Source organism: Pan troglodytes, chromosome 20 (assembly GCF_028858775.2).
Source record: "Pan troglodytes isolate AG18354 chromosome 20, NHGRI_mPanTro3-v2.0_pri, whole genome shotgun sequence".
NCBI classification, from domain to species: Eukaryota; Metazoa; Chordata; class Mammalia; order Primates; family Hominidae; genus Pan; species Pan troglodytes.
Window position 1 is genome coordinate 51173619 of NC_072418.2, and position 23970 is coordinate 51197588.

Sequence of the window (23970 nt, forward strand, 5' to 3'; positions counted from 1 at the left end):
AGCGGCCCCCACAGCCTCCGCTCACCCCACATTACCTTGCAGGGAGATGAAGTGGGGGAGGTGGATTTCGGCGACAGCCTCCTCTGGCTCTGCAGTGACATCAAACAAGGGGCCGCCCACCAGCCACTGTTCATGGTGCTGCAGGTCCAGGGCCAGGTGCTGATTCCAGGAACCAAACGCAATCGTCACTGTGACCGCATCCCTTACCAGGAAGCCAAGGCCTGTGGCTGACCACAGATACCAGCCAGCAGTGGGGAACCAAACACTGAAAGGAGCCAGAGTGATGTCATGACGGGAGAACCCCAGGACTTGGATTTAAGCAGCGATGTGCAGAGGGAGGTGGGATTTGAAGTGAGGCAAGGTTCAGGACCCATCTGCGACTTTCACTACATTAGAAAACGCTGGGGAGTTCATTAACCTCTCTGGGCCCCAATTTCTCTGCATTCTATATATGTTGAAATTAAAATACCAGTTTCACAGTGCATGAAATAAACATATTATTGATGAAATTTTAGCTATCATAAGGGATGGAGCCGATACGCTTCCTTTTGTATTTATATTTTTATTTATTTATTTATTTTGAGACAAAGTCTCGCTCTGTCTCCTACGCTGCCGTGCAGTGGCGAGATCTCATCTCACTGCAACCTCTGCCTCCTGGGTTCAAGAGATTCTCCTTTCTCAGCTTCCTGATTAGCTGGGACTACAGGCGGGTGCCACCACGCCTGGCTAATTTTTGTATTTTTAGTAGAGACAGGGTTTCGTCATGTTGGCCAGGCTGGTCTCAAACTCCTGACCTTGTGATCCGCCCTCCTCCACCTCCCAAAGTGCCGAGATTACAGGCCTGAGCCACCACGCCTGGCCTACACACTTCCTTTATATCAGAGTGGTTTTCAAATCATTAGCATCTTCCATTCTTACCTGTATGTGTTTGTGCTCTTATCAATCAACTCAACATCCACATTTCCTTCAGGCCCCAGAAACTGACGATTTTTATAATCTTGTTCGATCTCAAAACAGACTTTAGAAGCATAAGAGGAAACTATTTGATTCTCTTCTGAGCAAATGTCTCCTGAAAAGAAAATACTAGACATGTAAGGGGTAAAGGGTTGCAAGAGGCATGGCCTGAAGGACTCCTGGAGGCTGAATTGCACAGGTGCTGTTGGGATACAGATATCGAATGAGAGCTGAGAGTGACCAGAATATGCAGTTTCGCTTCTTTGAATCCAGACAAAGAAAGGCACAAGAATGTTCCTTGTCACGACTAAACGTATACCCCAAATTCCATAGGGCTTTCTGGGAAGCCAGGCTGGACAGCTTTGGTGGGAGGTACCATTTGCTGAGGACTGGAACCAACGCACCTACATTTCTACTGGTCCAAAATAGCAGAAGACACTTTCTGCTGGTGAGGAAAGTCCAGGTCAGAAAAGTATCGAACTCCAAAGCTGCAGAGGCGAAAGAGCATGCATCCTTCTTAGGCCCTGCTGCTGTCCCCAGCCACCAGGACCACCCACTGACTCCCCTGAGCATTTCCATGCCCCAGCAGTGACAGGCTTACATGTCCCCATTTAAACTGCACAGTGCACTGTGGCCAAGGTAAGGAAAGCACTCCTGATCTGCACAAAAGACTCTAAATTGTCTTCTTCACATAAAACCACAGAACATTTCCATCAATCCACACGCCCTTCACTCCTCTCCCTATTAGCCCATTACCTGAATCTTGTCCCTCTGAAGATTCCTGCTCTTCTGATACGCTGGAGGTTGGGATCCCCATGTTACAAAAAGATGAAAAATATCAAGAATCAGTTGATGAAGATGAAGACGATGTTATTGAAAACTAGAGCTGCACTGTCCCGTAGAGTAGCCGCTACCCAGATATGCTATTTAAATTTGTATGAATTAAACTTAGGTAAACTTTAGTTTCTCAGTTGCACTATCCCTATTTCAAGTGCTCAACACCAACATATCACTCACGGCTATAACACTGTGTAGCAGAGAACGGAATACTCCCATCATCACAGAAAGTTCTCTTAGACTGGGCGGATCTAGACTATCAAGAAATAGAAGACATTTTGAATGAAGATATTTTTATCCACATTTATAAATAATAGAGATAACAGACTCCCTTGAGCCAAATGTGTCTTGACATCTCTCCCTCTTCTCTTTGTATTATGCCCACGTTCAATGTGGACACAGCCAGATTCTCTGGCTTAAATTGATTGCTCCGATTGGTATCATACGATGTTGGAATCAAAGACTGAAGCAGTAATTCACCAATGCGTAAAATGCATGCATTTATATTCCAAGGTAATTCCAAACTTGACCACACCTGGGAAGCTTTAAAAACCACCCAATACCAGGTCACAGCCCACATCAATTGAATCAGAAGTCTGGAGGTGGCACCAAAGCATCTGCGCTTTCAAAGCCTCACAGGTGATTCCAATATTAGCCAATATGGGTTCTATGACATACAGCGTGAGCCAATGGTTCGTCATGCCTCTGGAGAGAAATCTGCCCTAACACAGGTGATACCTTCTGGAGGAAGGCAACCAACTCCATCAAATTCTCTGCCTTTGATCCATTCCTTGAGATGTCTGTTTATTTCAACGTGAAAAAGACCAGCACAGAAACTGACACGTGGATTAGGTTTAAAAAGAACAGGTACCTAGAGAAGCGGGATGAAGAGAAAGGCTTTACAGCGCTTTTCTCAGAAGGATTCTGTGGGCAAGCCAAGCATGGAGAGACCCCTGGGCTGACATCCTAAGACTGGTTGCTGTCTGCGGCTACACATTTTGCTATGGATTCGGGTAGCTACAGGCAAAGCAGCAAGAGTAAACATGCCATTTTATATTCTCTCTCCTGGTGCATGTGCATGCTGGAGTCTGCCTGCTAAGGAGGGGTTTAGAAAGTGGGAGGAACCCAGCGCTGAACTGCAGACAGCGCATCCCAGATCATGAGAGCCGACGGTTCCATTTTCAGGGCTTTTGCAACCAAGTTCTTCAACACAACCATTAGTCTAAATTAAATGATACAAGCTAACATTTAAATAAATCATATTAAAAACAAAAGTAATACATATTAAAACATACCAATTTCCAGTCATTTTTCTACACTTTTCAGCAGTCTATGCCCTTGAGGTTATTTATGTCTCTTTTATCTGTGTGGTGAAAGTAGGATGACAGACTTCTGCATGTGTTCTTTCAACTCCCTCATCAGGGGCTTCACGTTGGTAGTATGAAATCTGCCATGATGGGGATATTCAACCCTTGGAAATTGGCATACCCTACAGATAGATGCATTCTCCCCTCCCCGGTGTTAAACCTCAGGACCCCACTGTGGCCTTCAGCCTCATCATCAGCCAGTTTCCTAGAGAATTAGGTTGGTTTTATGCATTGAGTAACAGCTTAACCAATAACCCACTGATCTTCGATTGCATTGCTCATTGCCTTTTTGTGTACAGGTTCTCTAGACACCTCCATGGAAGAAAACCTCATTGCTTAAGGTTTGTTTCAAAAATTTCTGGATTCACTGCTACTATTGCATAAGCTCATTCATTCTCCCCTGAGTTCGATGAAAAACACCCAAATTCCTCTAATTCTCATGTTCCTCTGTGATATTGAGACACAGCGTCCAATAGTTTTCCAACGGAATAGCTTTTCTTACCTGGGAATGTCCCCCCCAGATAGTTGACACTCAGGAACAGCACGGAACAATAATGGCTCTGCCTCTGTCTCATCATCATCTTGGAAAAAATGTGAGATGTCACAACGGATCTCAGAAACACGGGGTAGCTCCCTGTATACCCTGGAAAACAAGAACAGAATTTTTACTATGAATATAAGGTAGGTGCCTGATGATAGCATAGGCTGTGCAGGAAGATTTTATGTTAATAGCCATAGACCCCATATTTTATCTTAGGGAAGTCATTCCTCAGGCCCCTACAACTCCATCTCACCTCTCAGACTCCCATGACTCTTTCTTACATCTCATTATGTTAAATTTAACTGGCTCTCTGTTTCCCACTATATGCTGCTCTTTCCATCCCAGGAAGCAGATGTCAGTCAGTTCTCAACATCTAGCATTTGCCACAAACTTTGGTTTCATAATAGGTCAACAAGTATGTTGACCTATATAACCTCGCTAAGAATTTTAGGGAAAGGATGAGATTCCTAATTTGTAGTCTCCCTTCATCCATAATTGGTACCCAAGAGAATAGGACCCTAAGATGATCGGGATTGCAGGGCATTAGTGAGATTGGGCATGTGTTGTAAGAACCCATGGAAGAGTTATCTCCTCTTCTCCCTTCTGCCTGCAAATGGTGAGAGGGGTTGCATAAAGCACAAAAATGCTCACAGAAAAAGAAAATTATGGATATTGTACACACTTTCTTTTCCCATCAAGGATCCTTATTCAGATATGGAACATGAGAGTCCTATGCTAGATCCTTTTCTCTTCTTCTTCATTTTTGAAGGCTTGGTGCTGTCCTCCTATGGCTGGCAGGAATCAAGATTGAGGTTAGGAGTGATGGAGTGTCCTTTATGCCAAGATATTCAATGGCCAATATGACAGCCACTAGCCACACCTGCCTATTTACATTTTAGTTTTAAATTGTTAAATGTGAAAATCAGTTCCTCCTTTGAAGTAGCCACATTTCAAGTGCTCAAAAGCCAGACGTGGCTCTTGCCTGCCACCATGTAAGACATGCCTTTGCTCCTCCTTTGACTTCTGCCATGATGGTGAGGCCTCCCCAGCCATGTGAAACTAAAAGAATTTTTCTGGGTAATGGACATAGGCATAGGACGTCTGGCAACAAAATCTGCTTTGAAGAGGACTCCAGGGAATAGAGATGAGGTCTCAGGCTGGTCTTGAATTCCCGGCCCCAAGAAATCCTTCCACCTTCGCATCCCAAAGCACTGGGATTACAGTCATGAGCCATCGCACCCAGCCTGAGCATTACTGTTTGATAGATATTCCCAAATCACTCTCCACAAAAGGTTACAACAGTGAACACTTCCATCAGCTGAATATCTGTGAAAGCAATTGTTGAGAGATTTTGAAGTAAGTTCAAAACCAAACTGTAGAAAAAAATCATTGATAAAAAAGGAAAGCAAAAAAAAAAAAGAAAGAAAATAACTGAGGAATTATTACTAAAGACAACTTTTGTCTTAAAAAAAAAAAAAAAAGAACATTTGCTTGCAATGTAAAATCGGGTTTCAGCTGGAAAATTAAGCCTGTTAAAAACATCAACAACAAGAGCAAAAATCCTGAATATTTTTTCAGCAATTCTAATTAAAGTATGTATGTTAAAAAAAGAAAAAGCCATGTGAGGCCAGTGGCTTTCACACTGGACACCACAGACAGGGAACATTTCCATCCTGGGTGAGAACTCTATTGGACAGCATTGACTTTAGAAGCTCTGCTGTAGTCCAGTTGACCAGAGGGTCCTGCCTTGGGGTATCTGCCATTGGTTTCATTTCTATTTTTATTTTTATTTTTTAAATTGAGACAGAGTCTGGCTCTGTTGCCCAGGCTGGAGTGCAGTGGCATGATCTTGGCTCACTGCAACCTCTGCCTCCCGGGTTCAAGCTATTCTCCTGCCTCAGTGTCCCCAATAGCTGGGATTACAGGCATGCACCAGCACACCCGGTTAATTTTTTATATTTTTGGTAGAGACAGGGTTTCATCATGTTGGCCAGGCTGGTCTCCAACTCCTGACCTCAAGTGAACCACCCGCCTTGGCCTCCCAAAGTCCTGGGATTACACCTGTGAGGCACCGCACCCAGTCTGGGATAGGTTTTATTAAACAAAGTAGTTCTTTAAGCTCTACCATCCATGGTCCCCGGCGTGCAGCACTGCTTTTAAAATATCCCATGTTAAAGGGGTGCATGGACCAAGCAAGACTGAGGAATTCCTGCCCTCATTAGCAGTGCTTTTCAGCCAGTGAAATATCACCCTGAAATAAAATCTATACCTGAATTAACAGCACTGTATCAACACCAGTTTCCTGGTATTAGCAATGACTGTTTGTATTGGGTCATTCTGGTTTTTTTGTTTTTTGTTTTTTTGATGGAGTTTTGCTCTTGTTGCCCAGGCTAGAGTGCAATGGCGTGATCTTGGCCCACTGCAACCTTTGCCTCCCGAGTTCAAGCAATTATCCTACCTCAAGCCTCCTGAGTAGCTGGGATTACAGGCATGCGCCACCAAGCCCGGCTAATTCTGTATTTTTAGTAGAGATGGGGGTTCCTCCATGTTGGTCAGGCTGGTTTCAAACTCCCGACATCAGGTGGTCCGCCCCCCTCAGCCTCCCAAAGTGCTGCGATTACAGGAGTGAGACACCGCGCCTGGCCTGTATTGGATCATTCTTGCGTTGCTATAGAGGACTATCTGAGACCAGGCAATTTACAAAGAAAAGAGGTTTAATTGGCTCATGGTGCTGCAGGATGTACATCATGGGACCAGCTTCTGCTTGGTTTCTGGGAGGCCTCAGGGACGTTTAACTCATGGTGGAAGGTGAAGTGGAACAGGCCTCTCATATGATGTCAGCAGGAGCAAGAGAGTGAGGGGGGAGGTGCCACACACTTTTAAAGAACCAGATCTTGCATGAACTCAGAGTAAGAAGCCACTTATCACCAAGGGAATGGTGCTGAACCATTCATGAGGGATATGCCCCCTTGATCCATTCACCTCCCTCCAGGCCCCACCTCCAACACTGGGAATCACATTTCAGCATGAGATTTGGAAGGCACAAACATCCAAATCATATCGCTATTGTTACAGGAAGTATTATCGGCTGGGTGCGCGACTCACGCCTGTAATCCCAGTACTTTGGGAGGCTGAGGCAGGAGGATCACTTGAGGTCAGGAGTTTGAGACCTGCCTGGCCAACATGGTGAAACCCCGTATCTACTAAAAATACAAAATTTAGCCAGGTGTGGTGGTGGGCACCTGTAATTCCAGCTACTTGGGAGGCTGAGGCAAAAGAATCGCTTGAACCCCAGAAGCAGAGGTTGTAGTGAGCCAAGATCGCGCCACTGCACTCCAGCCTGGGCAACAGAGCAAGACTTCGTCTCAAAAAAAAAAGAAAAAAGTATTATCGTGAGGGGAAACTTGGTGAAGGCTACATGGGAACTCTGCCCTTTTCTCCCAACTACTTTATCATTAATATTGTTATTATTTTTTTTGAGACGAAGCCTCACTCTGTCTCCCAGGCTAGAGTGCAGTTGCACGATCTCGGCTCACTGCAACCTCCACCTCCCAAGTTTGAGCAATTCTCCTGCCTCAGCCTCCTGAGTAGCTGGGATTACAGGTGTGGGCCACTATGCCCAGCTAATTTTTGTATTTTTAGTAGAGATGGGGTTTCACCATGTAGGCCAGGCTGGTCTCAAACTTTTGACCTCAGGCGATCCACCTGCCCTCGCCTCCCAGTGTGCTGAGATTACAGGTGTGAGCCACTGGGCTCAGACCTTTCTTCCCTACTTCTCATGAGATACAAACTCTTTTGAAATAAAAACTTAAGATAACAAAGAAGAAAAGTAACATATATACTAATTTTTATGCAAATAACCTACATGTCTTTGCTTCTTATGAATGTACATAAACCAGTGGAGCAAAATTCCAAATCTTTAATTTTTTCCCAACAAATAGATGTCCCTTACGTATCATTTGTCACACAGGCCTCAGCCTGAAGAAAAATTCCAGTTTTTGTGTATTGCAGTTCCCGTATGCTATTGTCAACCAACAGTTTCCGTGGTCCTTGTAGTCTAATGAGTTTGGATGCATCTGTGTTCCTACTGGATCCACTGTGCCTGGGAAAACACAAATGGAATTGGAACGTGAGCATGTCAGAGGAGCTCGATGGTGGGACAATCTCCTCACTGTGATGTAGCGAAAATAGCCCGATCCTTAGAGATAGCCATCCTTAGACATGCCCATCCATAGAGATGCCATCCTTAGAGATACTATCCTTAGAGGTGCCATCCTCAGAGATGCCTTAGAGATGCCCATTCTTAGAGACACCTTCTTCGATGCCCATGCTAGAATAAAATGCCATTCCTCCACATTTTTATTGAACTAACTGCATCGCTGTTACCACTTAGTAGACAATGATCTTATCTCAGGAGGCATGCCTCCTTTGATTCTCAATCCCTGATGTTCATCACAGTCTGTCACACTTGGCGATGCTCGCTACTGGCTTCTGAAAGGATACTGTGTTTTTGTAAACTATAGGAGCATAAGAAGGGCCCCACTCTTCTATCCTTCGTTGGTCCTAAACAGGAGGGAACGTTAACCAGATGAAGTTGTTTGCACAACACTGAATGGACTGAGCTTATTTGAAGGTAGGATCCCTTTAGTTAGTGTGAGCGTGTCAGGGATGATGGACACTAGAGTAATCTGCATTCACTGCCTTTCACTCAGCAGTGACAGACCTGTCAAAGTTGTTGCTTAACCTCTCTGAGCATCAGCTTTCTAATTTGTAAAATAAGGATACAGTACTCTCGTCACAAATCCTTGTGGTGATTAATCATAGAAGGCTAAAATTACTTAGCGCAAGAGTTGGAAACACTGGGTTCCCAAAGCAAACGATTCATCCTAGTCCGTGGTCTTTTATGCATGCCAGATCATCTGTCTCAGTCATTTCAGACTTTTTTTTTTTTTTTTTCTGAGACAGAGTTTCACTGTTGTCGCTCAGGCTGGAGTGCAATGGAGGGATCTTGGCTCACTGCAACCTCCACCTCCCAGGTTCAAGCGATTCTCATGCCTCACCCTCCCGAGTAGCTGGGATTACAAGTGCCCGCCACCATGCCCAGCTAATTTTTATATTTGTAGTAGAGATGGGGTTTCACCATGTTGGCCAGGCTGGTCTCGAACTCCTGACATCAGGTGATCTGCCCGCCTCCGCCTCCCAAAGTGCTGGGATTACAGGCGTGAGCCACCATGCCTGGCCAAGGTTGCTATTTTTAAAACCTATGGACTGAGAAGCTTGTCAACAATATAAATGTATTTGTCACAGCTCTGGATGCTGGAAAGCCCAGGATCAAGGTGCTGGTAGATCAGTGTCTGCTCCTGATTCACAGAGGGCAGACTTCTTGTTCTGTCCAAGCATGGGGAAAGAGAAAGGAGCTCTCCAGGGTTCCTTCATGAGGGAACTAATTCCATTCATGAGGGCTCTACCTTTATCACCTGACACCTCTCAAAGGCCCCATCTCCTAATAACATCACATTGGAAGCTAGGATTTCAACATATTAATATTGGAAGAACACAAACATTCATTCTGCAGCAGTGTCTGAATTGCATACATGAAATATTTGGTCAGATTAATTTGTTTTGAGTTCCAAGACAATGTAAAACAGCGCATTCATTTTCTACAAATGAGACATAAGCCTGGTGCTGATGAGGAGCCACTGAAACACACAGCAAGAGGGCTTAGTGAGTCGGGCTGCTTGGTTCTGCTCTGATCTAGGCGCCGTGCTATGGGATTGTCAAGAGCATGGTCAAGGCCATAGGCCCATGCATCAAGGAAAGAGCTGGAAGAACAGCCCTAGACTCGCTTTTGCTCAGGTATGAAGTTGCCATGGTCAGAATCAAGGAAGGAGAGAGAAGGTCTAAAAAGGTCAGAATCAGGGAAGGAGAGAGAAGGTCTAAAAAGTACACCTGGGCCAGGCGCAGTGGCTCACTCCTGTAATCCCAGCACTTTGGGAGGCCGAGGTGGGTGGATCACCTGAGGTCAGGAGGTCCAGACCAGCCTGGTCAACATGATGAAACCCCGTCTCTACTAAAAATACAAAAATTAGCCAGGCATGGTGGTGCATGCCTGTAATCCCAGCTACTTGGGAGGCTGAGGCAGGAGAATCGCTTGAACCCAGGAGGCAGAGGTTGCAGTGAGCTGAGATGGTACCAGCGCACTCTGGCCTGGGCAACAAAACAAGACTCTGTCAAAAAAAAAAAAAAAAAAAAAGTACACCTGGGTGCCCATGGGAGTTTTCCCTTCATTCATGCAGAGATGGGTGAATGAATAAAATGTGAGCAGAACCTTTCTTCCAGAAAACACCCATGGTCCTCTGTATCTCATGAACTATAATGAAACGCAGAAGAATCAGCCATCAGGAGCCCTCACAGAGCGCAAAGTCACTCACGGTCTCGGCAGCTCTTCCTCACTGCTGCTACTCTTTTCTGGAAACTCCTTTTTTTCCATTTGTCAAATGTGGTATTTATGTCTTTACTGTATCTTTTTTACCCTGAAAAAATAAAAGGAGGTTGTATTTAGGTACTTGGGAAGAACCATCAGATAAATCTTAGCTTCTGTGTCTCTCAAAGGTTGACAAAAGCGCTTATTGCTCATTCATAAGAGATGCATCAGTGGAATTGCTCCTAGTAGTGGTAGGTACTTGGGACAGAGGCCGAAACAGGAGAGTTGTAAAACAGAAACTAGAAACTTCCTTTCTTTTGAGATGGAGTCTAGCTCTGTCACCCAGGCTGGAGTACAATGGTGAGATCTTGACTCACAGCAACCTCCACCTCCCAGGTTCAAGTGATTCTCCTGCCTCAGCCTCCTGAGTAGCTGGGATTACAGGCATGCACCACCATACCCGGCTAATTTTTCTATTTTTAATAGAGTCAGGGTTTCTCCATGTTGGTCAGGCTGGTCTCAAACTCCCAACCTCAGGTGATCAGCCCGTCTCAGCCTCCCAAAGTGCCGGATTGCAGGCGTGAGCCACCGTGCCCTGCCGGATTTTTCAAATTCTTTTATTTTTGATGTAGCCCTGGGTCTGCAAGTCAAGTCATGCAGAATAGCAACTTCTAAAGATTCCAACCTGACAGAGGCAAAAGTGTGATTATTTTCCTTGCCTTCCATTCTTCTCTCGTACAACTCTAATCGTTTTTCTTGCCTAAATTGTCACCTTGGTATCTTTAAAATACTTAGGTTTAGGAACCATTGTCTAATCCATTACCTTCACTGGCTCTGCTATGACATTTTTTAAAGATTAGATTTTTAAAATAATGGCTTTATGGATATATAGTTCACAAACCACACAATTCACCCACATAAGTCTACAATTCAATGTTGTATATATAGTAATGAAGTTGTACAACCACCACCACACTCCGTTTTAGGACAGCGTCATCACCTCAAAAAGAAACTCATTAAGTGGCACTCCCCATTCCCCACAGGCACGCACACCCAGCCACAGGCACCCACGCATCCACCTTCTGCCTCCATAGGTTGACTCATTCTGGACATTTGATTTAATAGGAGTTGTTATGGACCGAATGTATGTGTCCACCCTCAAGTTCATGTGTTGAAATCCTAACACCAAATGTGATGATAGGAGGAGATGGGACCTTCGGGAGGTGATGAGGTCATGAGGGTGGAATCCTCATGAATGGTCTCAACGCCCTTAGAAAAGAGACCCCAGAGACCTCGCTCCTGCTTTCTACCGTGGGAGGGCGCAGCAAGAAGTCAGCCGTCTATGAACAAGGAAGCAGGTCCTCTCCAGGCACTGAATGTACCAGTGCCTTGATCGTGGACTTCCCAGACTCCAGAACTGTGAGAAATAAATTCTGTTGTTTAAGCCACATAGTCTATGATACTTTTGTTAAAGAAGCCCAAAGTGACTAAGACAGGCATCAAACAATATATTGTCCTTTGTGATGGATCCTTTCACTTCCCGTATGTTTTCAAGGTCCATCCATACTATACTGCATAACAGCACCTCCTTTGCTTTCATGGCTGAATAATATTCCACCGTATGGAGACACCATGTATTCTCTATCCATTCAGCAGACGATTGACATTTGGGTGAGTTCCACTTTGGGGCTGTTATGAAAAATGATACTGTGAATATTCAGGTACGAATTTCCATGTGGACAGATTATTTCCTTCTCTTGGGTACATACTTAGGAGTGGAGTTGCTGGGTCATATGGTAACTCTATGTTTACCCTTCAAGGAACCGCCAGACTGTTTTCCAAAGCGCCAATTTCCGTGCTCGCTTCGGCAGCACATATACCAAAGCGCCAATCTCCATTCCCACCAGCAGTGTAGGAGGAGGCCAGCTTCTCCATATCCTCACCTATAATTGTTATTATGGGCCTTTTAAAAATGGCCATTCTAGTACATGTAAAGTGATGTTATTGTGATTTTTGAAGATTAACTTTTATATAATAGTAAAAATACATATTATTAATAGCATTTCAGAGACTCTGGATAACAGAAAAGATAATTAGTGAAATACAAATCACTAATTTGTAATTAGTCACCAGCCTGCTCCACCTCCCAGGTTCAAGCGATTTTCCTGCCTCAGCCTCCTGAGTAGCTGGGACTACATGCGTGAGCCATCACGCCTGGCTAATTTTTTTGTATTTTTAGTAGAGACGGGGTTTCACCGTGTTAGCCAGGATGGTCTCGATCTCCTGACCTGGTGATCCTCCCGCCTCAGCCTCCCAAAGTGCTGGGATTACAGACGTGAGCCATTGCCCCTGGTCCAGAGAAAAAATCTAAAGATTTGAATTCCAAAACTCTATACAAATGTTTTATTTTACCACCAATGAATTTATCTGCAATAACTGAATGTCTATTTATATGCATAATAATCACTCATAGGTTCCAACTCAACAAATATTTCTATCCAATTTTCAACAAAAATATTAAAATCTGCATATTTAATTTATTCATGTTTAATTATTATGCTTCTCACAGCCTGTGAAAAATTTAATTTAGCTATCCTCTGAACTACAAGCTTTTCCTTTGTTATAACGAACACTTTTCTTTTACTTAAGTATCGTTATTCCAGAGTTAATATAGTATGCATTCAAATTACTTCTTATTTAGTATTATTTTACCTAGTACCATTATATATTTAATTTTTTCTCATGAAGCCAGGCACAGTGGTTTGTGCCTGTAGTCCCAGCTACTCGGGAGGCTGAAGTGAGAGGATCCCTTGATCCCAGGAGTTTAAGGTCACAGTGAGCTATGATGGCACCGCTGCATTCCAGTCTGGGCGACAAAGCAATACCTCATTTCAAGAAACGAAATGGAATTTTTTCCTTATAAGAATCTTAAAGAAGGTGTACATTATCTTGGCTAACTTTCTATAGGATTAACTAGAAGTTATTGAGACTTGGTCTACAGTCTTCTTTTTTTCATGAGTCAAAAAGCATCTCTCACTTTAGTTACACCTGTATTAGGAGAGTTATGATCAATTACAGCAGTTGTAGTTTCTGAGAACTTGGATAAATACAAACCTGAATTACACAGAATTTATGTAAATCCAGATATTCAAAAATGAGAAACAATGTAATATATGACCAAAGTAATATCAAGACAACATACAATTAAATCACTCAACAATTACTGGGAATATGTATCAAGGCAAGAATTGTAAAATTCTACCTGGTACTTCTGAAATGAACAAGGCAATGAGAAATAACAATTTATCTTGTCTCTTACTGAGTATCAATGAAAGCAATAAGGTGAATGGAAAAGTCCATGAAAACTCCATTTTCAGAATAATGAGGAGACAGATTTAATTCACAGATCCAAATGTTTCTCACCAGCTGACAAAACTGTATTAAGTCAGGGTGAAGCATGGCGGAGGGACAGGGAGGAAGTGCAGAGTGAGAAAACATAAAGAAGTCAGGAAGTGCCAGAGGGGTAATTTCCTGTGAGTAAAGCCTCATACTCAGTGATTTATCGATAGAGTTTGAATACAAGAGCTGTGAGGTCTGGGCAGGTAGAGTGGAGGCTGAGCAGGAGATAAATGTGGTATGTGGTTGGGAGATCCTTGAAAACAGAGAAATGCCCTAGTGTGACAGAGTACAGAAATACTACAAAAACACACGTGTAGAAAGAACATTCTGCATATAATCAGGCATGGAACGGTCCCATGCATTCCATAATAATTAAGAAAAAGATATTACCAGAGCATTGCTTAAAGGCACTACAAGAAAATAGGTGAGAAGACCAGGAAGTTGTTGTTTTTTGTTTTGTTTTGTTTTAGATAAAGAACAATCAAAGGAAAATGATGGACCCAAGTTAACAATCACTCTTGGGGGGAAAAAAACTCCACCCACAATTCCTAAGTAAAAAGGATTACACACATTCTTGGCATAATATGTCTCTCTCAGGCCAAAGGATTACCTTGTGCTTCATGTGGACACTATGAAATCATTCCAGCTGAAGTCAGGAAAATACCAAGACCTTCCCTATTTAAGTTAAAATATCGGAAGCTTATTCCAAAATATTGGACAAATTCCAAATACAGTGATTGAAAGGAAGGAGATTAAACTATAACTCACTACACGTTATTTTCCTCTATAGAGAAACATAACGAATCACCTGAAATAAGCTACAAAAGTAAGATAAACCAGTAAGTTAGAGAAAGAATCTTTTTTTTTCTTTGAGACGGGGCCTCCCTCTGTCGCTCAGGCTGTAGAGAAGTGGCACAATCTCGGCTCACTGCAACCTCTGCTTCCTGGGTTCAAGTGATTCTCCTGCCTTAGCCTCCCAAGTAGCTGCGATTACAGACATGCGCCACCATGCCTGGCTAATTTTTTTTTTGTATTTTTAGTAGAGATGGGGTTTCACCATGTTGGATAGGCTGGTCTCAAACTTCTGACCTCAGGTGATCCGCCCACCTCAGCCTCCCAAAGTGCTGGGATTACAGATGTCAGCCACCGCACCGGCCAGAAGAATCTTAGTATACAAAAGTGAATAGCTTCTTAATATAACAGACTATCCCAATTCCATGAAAGAAGAAAATACACTCATTAAAATAGGAACTATGGTGCCTAGAATTAAACTATACAAAAAAACTACATGACCCATATAATGCTTTTATTTTGAAATAATTTTAAACATTGAAAAATAGCAAAGATTCACATAAATCCTCAACCAGCTTATCTGAATGTTAGCTATATATAATTGTATTATATATAAAATAATTGTTATATATAAAATAACTATATATAATTTATTGTATTGTATATTGTATTATATATACATTTATTGTTATATATAAATAATTGCATATCTACATTTATTATATATAATATACAATTGTATATGTAATTGTAATATAATAATTACATATATAATAGTATATATAATACAATTATCCAACCAGGAAATTGATGTTAGCATATCGTACCATTACTTTATGTGCAGACCTTATTTGAATTTTATCAACATTTGTCTGAATGTCCTCTTTGTTCTCCAAGATCTAATCGAGGATCTCACATTGCACTTACTTGTTATCTCTCCTTAGATTCCTCCAGGCTGTGACTGTTTCTTATTCTTCCCTTGTCTTTTGTGATTGTGACATTTTTGCGGAGCATGGTCAACTATTTTACAGAATGTTTATCAATTTGGATTTCTTTGATGTTTTCTCACGATTAGGCTGAGGTCATGCATGTTTGTCTTCTGTGTTCAGTCAACATGCCCCGTCCTTTTTGGAATATTTCTTCATGTTCTGGAGTCACAATTTGTTCCAATGTTATCCTGTATATTCCTGCCCCAGCCCTGGAAGTAACCACTTCTCCACAGATCCTTGGCTCCCTTGTATTCAAAAACAGTATTTAGAAACCAAGATCTGGAAACTATGTGTGTTTACAGCTACTAAGATATCTTTGTCCTAATCTCTCTCAGTGGAAAGACCTGGGGAATCCATGCATGTATACTGAACTGTGCCTACACATGCCTGTATTTACTTCTCGATAGATAGACTGACAAACAGACAAATAGAGCAGAGAAGAGTAAAAGAGCTATTCCGATACATGAAATAGAAAATCAATAATAAAAAAAAAACATTGCTCTAGAAATAGGTGGACAAAGGATATGAACATGAAATTCACAGAAATGGAAAAATAAATGGTTCCCAAGCATGTGCTGAATGAAAAAACACCATGCTGAATGAAGATTAAAGCTACTCTTGAATATTTTTTCTCCATGAATTTGGAAATCATGCGAAAGTCTGAAAACTCATCTACTGACAAGGCTGTGGGAAATCTGACATTCTGATATTGCTGATGGGAGTGTCACCTGCTATTCATTATATGGATGGCAACTTTATGGACATCTATTGAACGCATAAAGGACATCACATTTGGAACGGTAAATCAATTTTGAGGAATTGATATACTCCTATACAAATATACTTACCTATGTATGAACTCATGTTCACATGTTTACTCACTGTGGCACTCTTTATAAATACAATTGAGGCCAGGCGCTATGGCTCAAGCCTGTAATCACCACACCTTGAGAGGCCAAGCCAGGTAGATCACTTGAGGTCAGGAGTTTGAGATCAGCCTGGCCAACAAGGTGAAACCCCGTCTCTATGAAAAATACAAAAATTACCTGGGTGTGGTGGCATGGGCCTGTAATTTCAGCTATTCGGGAGGGTGAGGCAGGAGAATAGCTTGAACCAAGAAGTCATAGGTTGCAGTGAGCCAAAATGGTGCCACTGCACTCCAGCCTGGGTGACACAGCAAGACTCCATCTCAAAAATTAAAAGTAAAATAAAACAAACTAAAATTTGAAACAACTGAAATGTTTTTCAATAGGGGAATGAATAAAGACATCATGATACATCCGATGATGAAATAATATGCAATTTTAAAAGAATGTCAAAGATCACTAAAAACTGATACTGAATTATCACTAAGATCTATTGTTAATGAAGAAAGGCATAGTAAACAACAGTGTGTAAACCTTCTACTCTTCAAGTAAAGAGTAAAAATTTGTATATGCATAAAGAAACTCTGGATATATATATATACAGTAACACCACAGTACATATTCAACTGTGTTTGGGGAGCAGACTATGTGAATTTATTACCCTTTATAAAGTAAACAAATGGTTTAAAAACCTCCACCTAAAATTTTCACACGGAAAATTTTATATATATATATTATACTTTCATGATACTATATTATTGTATATATATACACACACACACACAATGCTTCCATTTGTTTTGATGTCACACAAGCAAAATTAAAATTACACTAAATTTTAAATTTTAACGTTAAAATACACATGATTTTTACCATTTGTGATACACATTGTATATGTATTCTCAATTGAAATTTCAATTAAAATTCAGTTACCACTCATCAAATTTTAGTATGACTATTTCAACTGAAAACATTTTCATATTGCATTGACGGTTTACTTTTATTTTAGAAATCAAATTATTTCATGAAAACCAAATACTCTTCACCTTAAATTGTCTTTTTTACTCCCACGAAAATCTGTATTCATCTTCACAAGAAAAAAATGCAAAATTACATTCTTTAAAGTTCAAATACTAAAATTCTTGTATAGTATTTTATGTGACATTGGAAATTTTTAAAAACATGTAATAAAAATCCCAGTCACGCATGAAGTTATAGCCTTGCCTGCACGTATTGCCTGTAGCCCCAGCCACCCGGAGGCCGAGGTAGGAGGATCACTTGGGTCCAAATGGCTGAGACCAGTCTGTGCCACACAGCAAAGCCCTGTCATTTAAAAAAAATTCCTAAACTTCCAAAAATTGGAATAAAATTCATTATTCCTTGACATATTGAAGAAACAAACAACAGAGAAACGAATTAATGATATAAATAAGGAATCAAAAGGATAAAACACAAATGTGCTGAAAAGATGTTAAAATTCACTAGTAATCAGGGGAATGTGCATGACAACCACTATCAGATATCATTCTCACCCACAATACTGATGGAAATAAGAAAAGCTGACAAAATCAAGTGTGAATATGAATGTGTAGCAATGGAAACTCGTAAAGCAGTAGTGGAGATGACTGAAAACACAGCCGCTTTGGAGAATAAACTGGCTGTATCTAGACTTCAAGACACACCTACCCTTGAAATTATGTGTGGACAAGAAAATGCACACAAAAAGTCCACTGTATTATGGTTTGCTATCAGAAAACAGGGTAACAAACTGAATGTCCATCATCAAAGAATGGATACATTGATTATAATATCATCATTGCATTAATACTGTAGCACAGTTAACATAAATTATTAAAACCACATGTAAACATGGATAAATATTTAAAATGTACTACTGGGCCGGGCACAGTGGCTCACGCCTGTAATCCCAACACTTTGGGAGGCCGAGGCGGGTGGATCACCTGAGATCAGGAGTTCGAAGCCAGACTGCCAACATAGTGAAACTCCGTCTCTACTAAAAATACAAAAATTAGTCGTGCGTGGTGGCGGGCGCCTGTCACCCCAGCTACTCGGGAGGCTGAGGCAGAAGAATCGCTTGAACCCGAGAGGTGGAGGTTGCAGTGAGCTGAGATCACACCACTGGACTCCAGCCTGGATGACAGAACGAGACTCCGTCTCAAAAAAAAAAAAAAGTAATATTGATTAAAAATCAAATTGCATGAGACTGCACAGCACGATACCAAGCAAATACAAGTTTTAAATATTACAGAAAATAATATTTAAAATACAAACCAAATACATAAATCATGCAGGGAGATTAAGACGTTTCTGGATAATGGCAACAGCCGAGAGTGGCTGGATGAATTTCAGAGAAATTTCATATATTGCTTCGATTTTATTTAAAATACATTATTACCTATGTTTTAGATATTTTATTGTAAATAATGGGCAAGGATATTATAAACTCTGCAGAAGTAAGTGTAGTCGTGTTTTTTCCTACTCACATTGAAGATGGCCCAGATGCTTGCACTAAGCGTGTTTACCGCCCACAGCCATCATGGCGACCGGAAGTCCTGAGAGCTTGTTTCCCTCGAATCTCAGAAAGCCCTCCTTCTCTGTGAACATTATTTCAAAAGAAGTTGAGAACTAGAGAAACCGAAGCTTAAGGGGATTCTCCCATTTGGCCTGTCCTCCCCTAAAGTCACCACCTGCTGCGTTTCTGCAGCGCTTACCAGGTGAGTTGCAGGAGCCCCAGGGTGCAGGAAGGAGGAGCGGAGGCTTGTTGCTTGGACACTGCCAGGCTGCTCTGTGTTCTGTTCCTCTTGGTCACTTGGGAAGAAAGGGAGAAATTCCTATGAGGCTGTCGGAAAGGGAAATGGGGCCCTCCGCTTGTTGAAAACAAAACCAAACCCTCAGGAAGCTTTGCATCCTGTTAGTCATTGCTTAAATTTATGACTTCAATGACTTGGCTGGGACAGTCTTAATAATCTCTCCATACTCAAGTTGTTTTAATTTCTGTAATAATAATTTTTATACCAATGTTTGTGTTGTTAATACTAATAATTTTACATTGTAACTGTAATCCTTTAATTATTACAAGTGTTAACCTAAATAACAAACATATGAAAGCTTCCTAAAGGAAACAGTGTTTATTTGGGAATAGAGCATTGCAATTGGGAATAGATATGCCATATTAAACTATGTATATATTCAGGAAGATAAAGGAAGACAGAAATGGGGAGGATTGCATATTGTTTTGACAGGATTTTCCTTGGCCACAGGATCAGGCACAAAGGTGACATTAGTCTGAGGTTGGACAGGCAGTTGCTGCAGCATTCCTTGCAGAAATATTTTTTGTTTAAGGTTGCAATGACCTTTATGCAAGGTTGTGGGTTTTGTAGAGTCTTTTTCATTTCCAGGCATGCAAGGATAAGACCCCCCTCTTCATGGCTTTCCTGGCTTTATTTGTCAGGGTCATCTTAACATTAGTGGCTCCATTTTGTTCTGACAACTTTCAGATTTCTCCTTGTGATCAAGAACTTTCTCTAAAAGCATTATTGATCAATCATTCTGTAATTAAGATTTGATGTCCCCTGATGCCAGCATGGACCTCTCCCAGTTTGCTGGTCTCATCCCATGTTGTGGGGAGTGACTGGTGACTAGGAATCGATGTCAAAAGCACATTTGAGCAACAAAAGAGATTTGAAGGATGTGGCTCTCAGGCTAAGTCTCCCTGGAGTCCATTAGTAAGTTCAATTTTGTCTGTTCTACAGTCTTTTGCTATCCCTTTAAAGTGCTGATTCAGTATTATTTTGTTAGGAGCTGCACCTCTGAAAAAATTTAACGAGTAACACATACAAAGTTTAAAAAGGAGAAATACAAAGTAAGGGGAAATACAAATTAAGAGCAATATGAGATTTTCAGTTTGCATGTGGTTTTGAGCCATAAACCTAGGTTTAAAGACAACTAATTGAAGAACTCAAACAGTTATTCGAGACAGCAGAGAGTTAGGTGAGACCTGGGGTAACCACGTGGCCTGCTTTCTTATTTTGTGTATAGGAGCCTCAACTTTTCTCAGAGGAATTTATTCAGGTATAGCATGTCGTATTAGCAACATCACAGACAATTTCTTGCTTAACCAATGGATACTAAAGAATTTTGTAGGTTGGGTTCTGTTAAGTTATAAGCAGAAGGAATTGATCATAAAATTTAAGTTACACCATTATTCTGCTAAGTAGAAAAGGTCGAATTAAGTGAGATGAAAGTCTCATTATGATATAGAGTCTTGTTTCAGCATCTTGCAGAAAGTTATACAGTGTGAAAACACCAACTTTTTCTCCTGGTTTGTAGTGTGAATGTCTCTGGTTATGATATTGGGCAGTTTGGTAAACTATTGTGTGATCCGCGTATCAGCCTTGAGGTTTGTTCCCTCTTTCATTTTCCTCTGGATCACCAACATGCTAATCTACGTTCACATCACTGAAACCGTAGAGGCCAATACCAATTTCACCATTTCTGGTCCTGGATATTCGCAAGACTATTGTCAAACTAGGCCATACATACAATAATTTAATATACATTTGGGGCTTGGATTATATTTCTGTTAAATTGCACTGCTCTATGGGACTTATTTTATTCATTCCACAAATATATTTTGCACATGTTCCTTATTCTTGGTACTATTTAATGGATTTGGCATACATCTGTGATCTAAACAGACAAAACTCCCCCAAGGATCATTTATAAATGTCATGGTGATTCGCCATGTCCTGTTTGTGTTCCTCATGGTCTGGACCAGCATCAACATGGCCAGTCTCCTCTGCAGACACCGGCGGAGAGCCCAGCGTCTGCACAGCCCCAGCCTCTCTTCCCAGCCATATCCTGAACACAGAGCCACCCATACCATCCTCCTGCTGCTTGGCTGCTTTGTGTGCTTTTATTGCTCAAACAACTTCATCACCCTTTATTTCTTTTATAAATCTGAGAAAAAACCAAGACTAGAGATGATCACTAGAATTATTTCATCATGCTACCCAACCATCTGCCCTTTTGTGCTAATGAAAAATAATAAAATTATTTCCTAATTTACCTCTTCTTCTCTAAGACAAGAATGATCAGCTCTCAGGGAGCATTCAATGGCTGATCTCAAACCCCATACTTTCTTCTGCAGCTGGGAAGTCTCCATGATGACTTTTGTGGAGAAAAAGTCATGCAGTTATTGAGCAATTGAATTAGGGCTAGTTTGAATTGAGGTGTATCATAAATTTAAAAAGCATTCAGGTTTTGAAGTCAATATAAATAACAGTATATAAATATTATCTTAATAATTTTCACATTGCTGACAAGTTTAAATTATGACATTTTGGGTAAAACGTATGTATATGTTTTGTTATGTTTACATATATATGCATATTTAAATAAAATACATATACACAAATATGTAAGTAAAACATATGTAAGAATATATATAATATATATAATTTTTTTTTTTTGAGACAGAGTCTTGCTCTGTCACCCAGGCTGGAGTATGCAGTGGTGTGATCTCAGCTCACTGCGACCCCCACCTCCTGGATTCAAGCAATCCTCCCACTTCAGCCTTCCGAGTAGCTAGGATTATAGGTGTGCACCACCATGCCTGGCTAATTTTTTTGTATTTTTTAGTAGAGACAGAGTTTCCCCACGTTGGCCAGGCTGGTCTAGAACTCCTGACCTCAAGTGAACCGCCTGTGTCAGCCTCCAAAAGTGCTAGGATTGTAGGTGTGAGCCACCGCACTGGCCTTATCAGTATATATATACATATATACACACACACACACACACACACACACACATATGTGTATACATATACAACTACATAGGTATTTTTAAACTAACTGTATCTGCTTGTTTTTGCTTTTTTAAATGCAGTTGCTAGAAAATTTAATATACATTTGGGGCTTGGATTATATTTCTGTTAAACTGCACTGCTCTATGGCACTTCTTGTATTCATTCCACAAATATATTTTGCACATGTTCCTTATTCTTGGTACTATTTAATGGGTTGGACATACATCCATGATCTAAACAGATAAAACATAATAGCACAAGAGATTATACAGAATGTTTGTGGTACAGGAAAACGTGTATGTACACATGACAGGAGCTAAAAAGAATAGGACTGGTTAAGAGAATGTGGTGTGAGAGTACAGGTGCAGGGAGCTGCAGTGACTGGGATTACAGGTATGCATCACCATGCCTGGCTAATTTTTGTATTTTTGTAGAGACGGGGTTTCACCAATTTGGCCAGGCTGGTCTCGAACTCCTGGCCTCACGTGATCCGCCTGCCTCAGCCTCCCAAAGTGCTGTAATTACAGGTGTGAGCCACTGTGCCTGGCCAACATTTATCATTTTAAATACTCATCTGCAAAAATGTTTCCAAGTGGGGCCACTTCCCCACCCCTCATATGACGGTGGCAGTGATATACCATATACATGGTTATTAAAAAGAATCTGGAGCAACAATATGAATGTCAGACAAATTAGGCTTCAAGAGCATTTCCCTCCATCTTACAGGGGATAAACCCAAAGAAGTTATATTAAGATTCCAATAAAAGAATGCAAGATGACTATCTGTGTAAAAATGTAATCAATGGGGAGCAGGTGCACCTCCAATAATATTAGACAAAATATATTTTACCTAAACAGCATTACTAAGTATAAAGTAGATCACTTCAATAAGAATAACAATTTTAATTTTGTGTATACATATTCACACTTTCAATATGTATATAGTATACATGGGTAGAATGATAAACAGATATAGAATAATCCTCCACTCTTGTGGGAAATCTGATCAATAGTCTTTCAGCAATTAACAGAATAACAGAGTATCAGTAAAGATATAAAAAATTGACCAAAGCAATTCATATTCTTGACTTAAGTGCCCTAGAATAACAACTCACACAGCCATCGAAGAATCCCCATCATCCTATCTCAAGCATAGAGGAAACACATAGCATACATATGTAGCCACATAGCAAACACAGAAATGACTATCAACAAAGTGGAAGAGTTTAATGCACAGATTAAGTTATCTGAATATATGTATAATGAATTATAAATAATAAATAATTGAGCCAGGTGAAGTAGTACATGCCTGTAATCCCACCTACTTGGGAGGCTGAGGTAGGAGTTTGAGCCCAGTCTGGGCAGCATTGCAAGATCCCATCCCCCAAATAATAAATAAACTAAGTAATCAATAATTGAATGAGAAAAGTTAGCTCATATTTCAATATGTTCAATCTTAGGATATATACTTCTAGGCAACCACTTAGTGACAAAAATTCTGTAGAAATCCATCACTGAAAGTTCATTATGTAAATAAATGTGAAGACTAGATAAGAACCACAGAACACAATGACATTGGAAAAAATGCCACAGTAATTCTTTGAAAAAGGAAATGCAGGCCTGGTGCGGTGGCTCATCCCTGTAATCCCAGCACTTTGGGAGGCCGAGGTGGGCAGATCACAAGTCAGGGGTTCGAGACCAGCCTGGCCAACATAGTGAAACCCCGTCTCTACTAAAAACACAAAAACAATTAGCTGGGTGTGGTGGTGGGCACCTGTAGTCCCAGCTACTCGGGAGGCTGAGGCAGGAGAATGCTTTCAGAGAAACTTCTTGATCACAAGGGGAAATCTGAAAGTTGTCAGAACAATATGGAGTCACTTATGTTAAGATAACCCTGACAAATAGAGCCAGGAAGGCCATGAAGAGAGGGCTCTTATCCTTGCATGCCTGAAGATGAAAAAGACTCTACAAAAC

General features: G+C 41.0%; 1 protein-coding gene and 1 pseudogene across 21 annotated transcripts in view; one reads left to right on the forward strand and one right to left on the reverse strand.

Moving 5' to 3' along the window:
- Positions 1-23970, reverse strand: part of CARD8 (caspase recruitment domain family member 8) — a 52095-nt gene that overhangs the window by 27040 nt on the left and 1085 nt on the right. For 3 of the 21 annotated variants that reach the window (XM_063802010.1, XM_063802015.1, XM_009435962.5), the window contains exons 2-10: positions 18902-18998; positions 18674-18784; positions 10131-10232; positions 7652-7801; positions 3661-3801; positions 1711-1751; positions 1359-1442; positions 919-1069; positions 36-265 (exon numbers count right to left, since the gene is read on the reverse strand). In XM_063802010.1, coding sequence (XP_063658080.1) covers positions 36-265; positions 919-1069; positions 1359-1442; positions 1711-1751; positions 3661-3801; positions 7652-7801; positions 10131-10189 — 856 coding nt within the window. In that variant the 5' untranslated portion in view covers positions 10190-10232; positions 18674-18784; positions 18902-18998. Of the gene's footprint in view, positions 1-35; positions 266-918; positions 1070-1358; positions 1443-1710; positions 1752-3660; positions 3802-4381; positions 5026-7603; positions 7802-10027; positions 10233-15241; positions 15549-18130; positions 18345-18673; positions 18785-18901; positions 18999-23970 lie in introns of those variants that run through there. The other 18 variants (XM_063802013.1, XM_063802011.1, XM_063802020.1 and 15 more) reach the window with 15 other exon arrangements.
- PANTROV1R-PS276 (vomeronasal 1 receptor panTroV1R-ps276 pseudogene) lies at positions 20903-21312 on the forward strand (annotated as a pseudogene).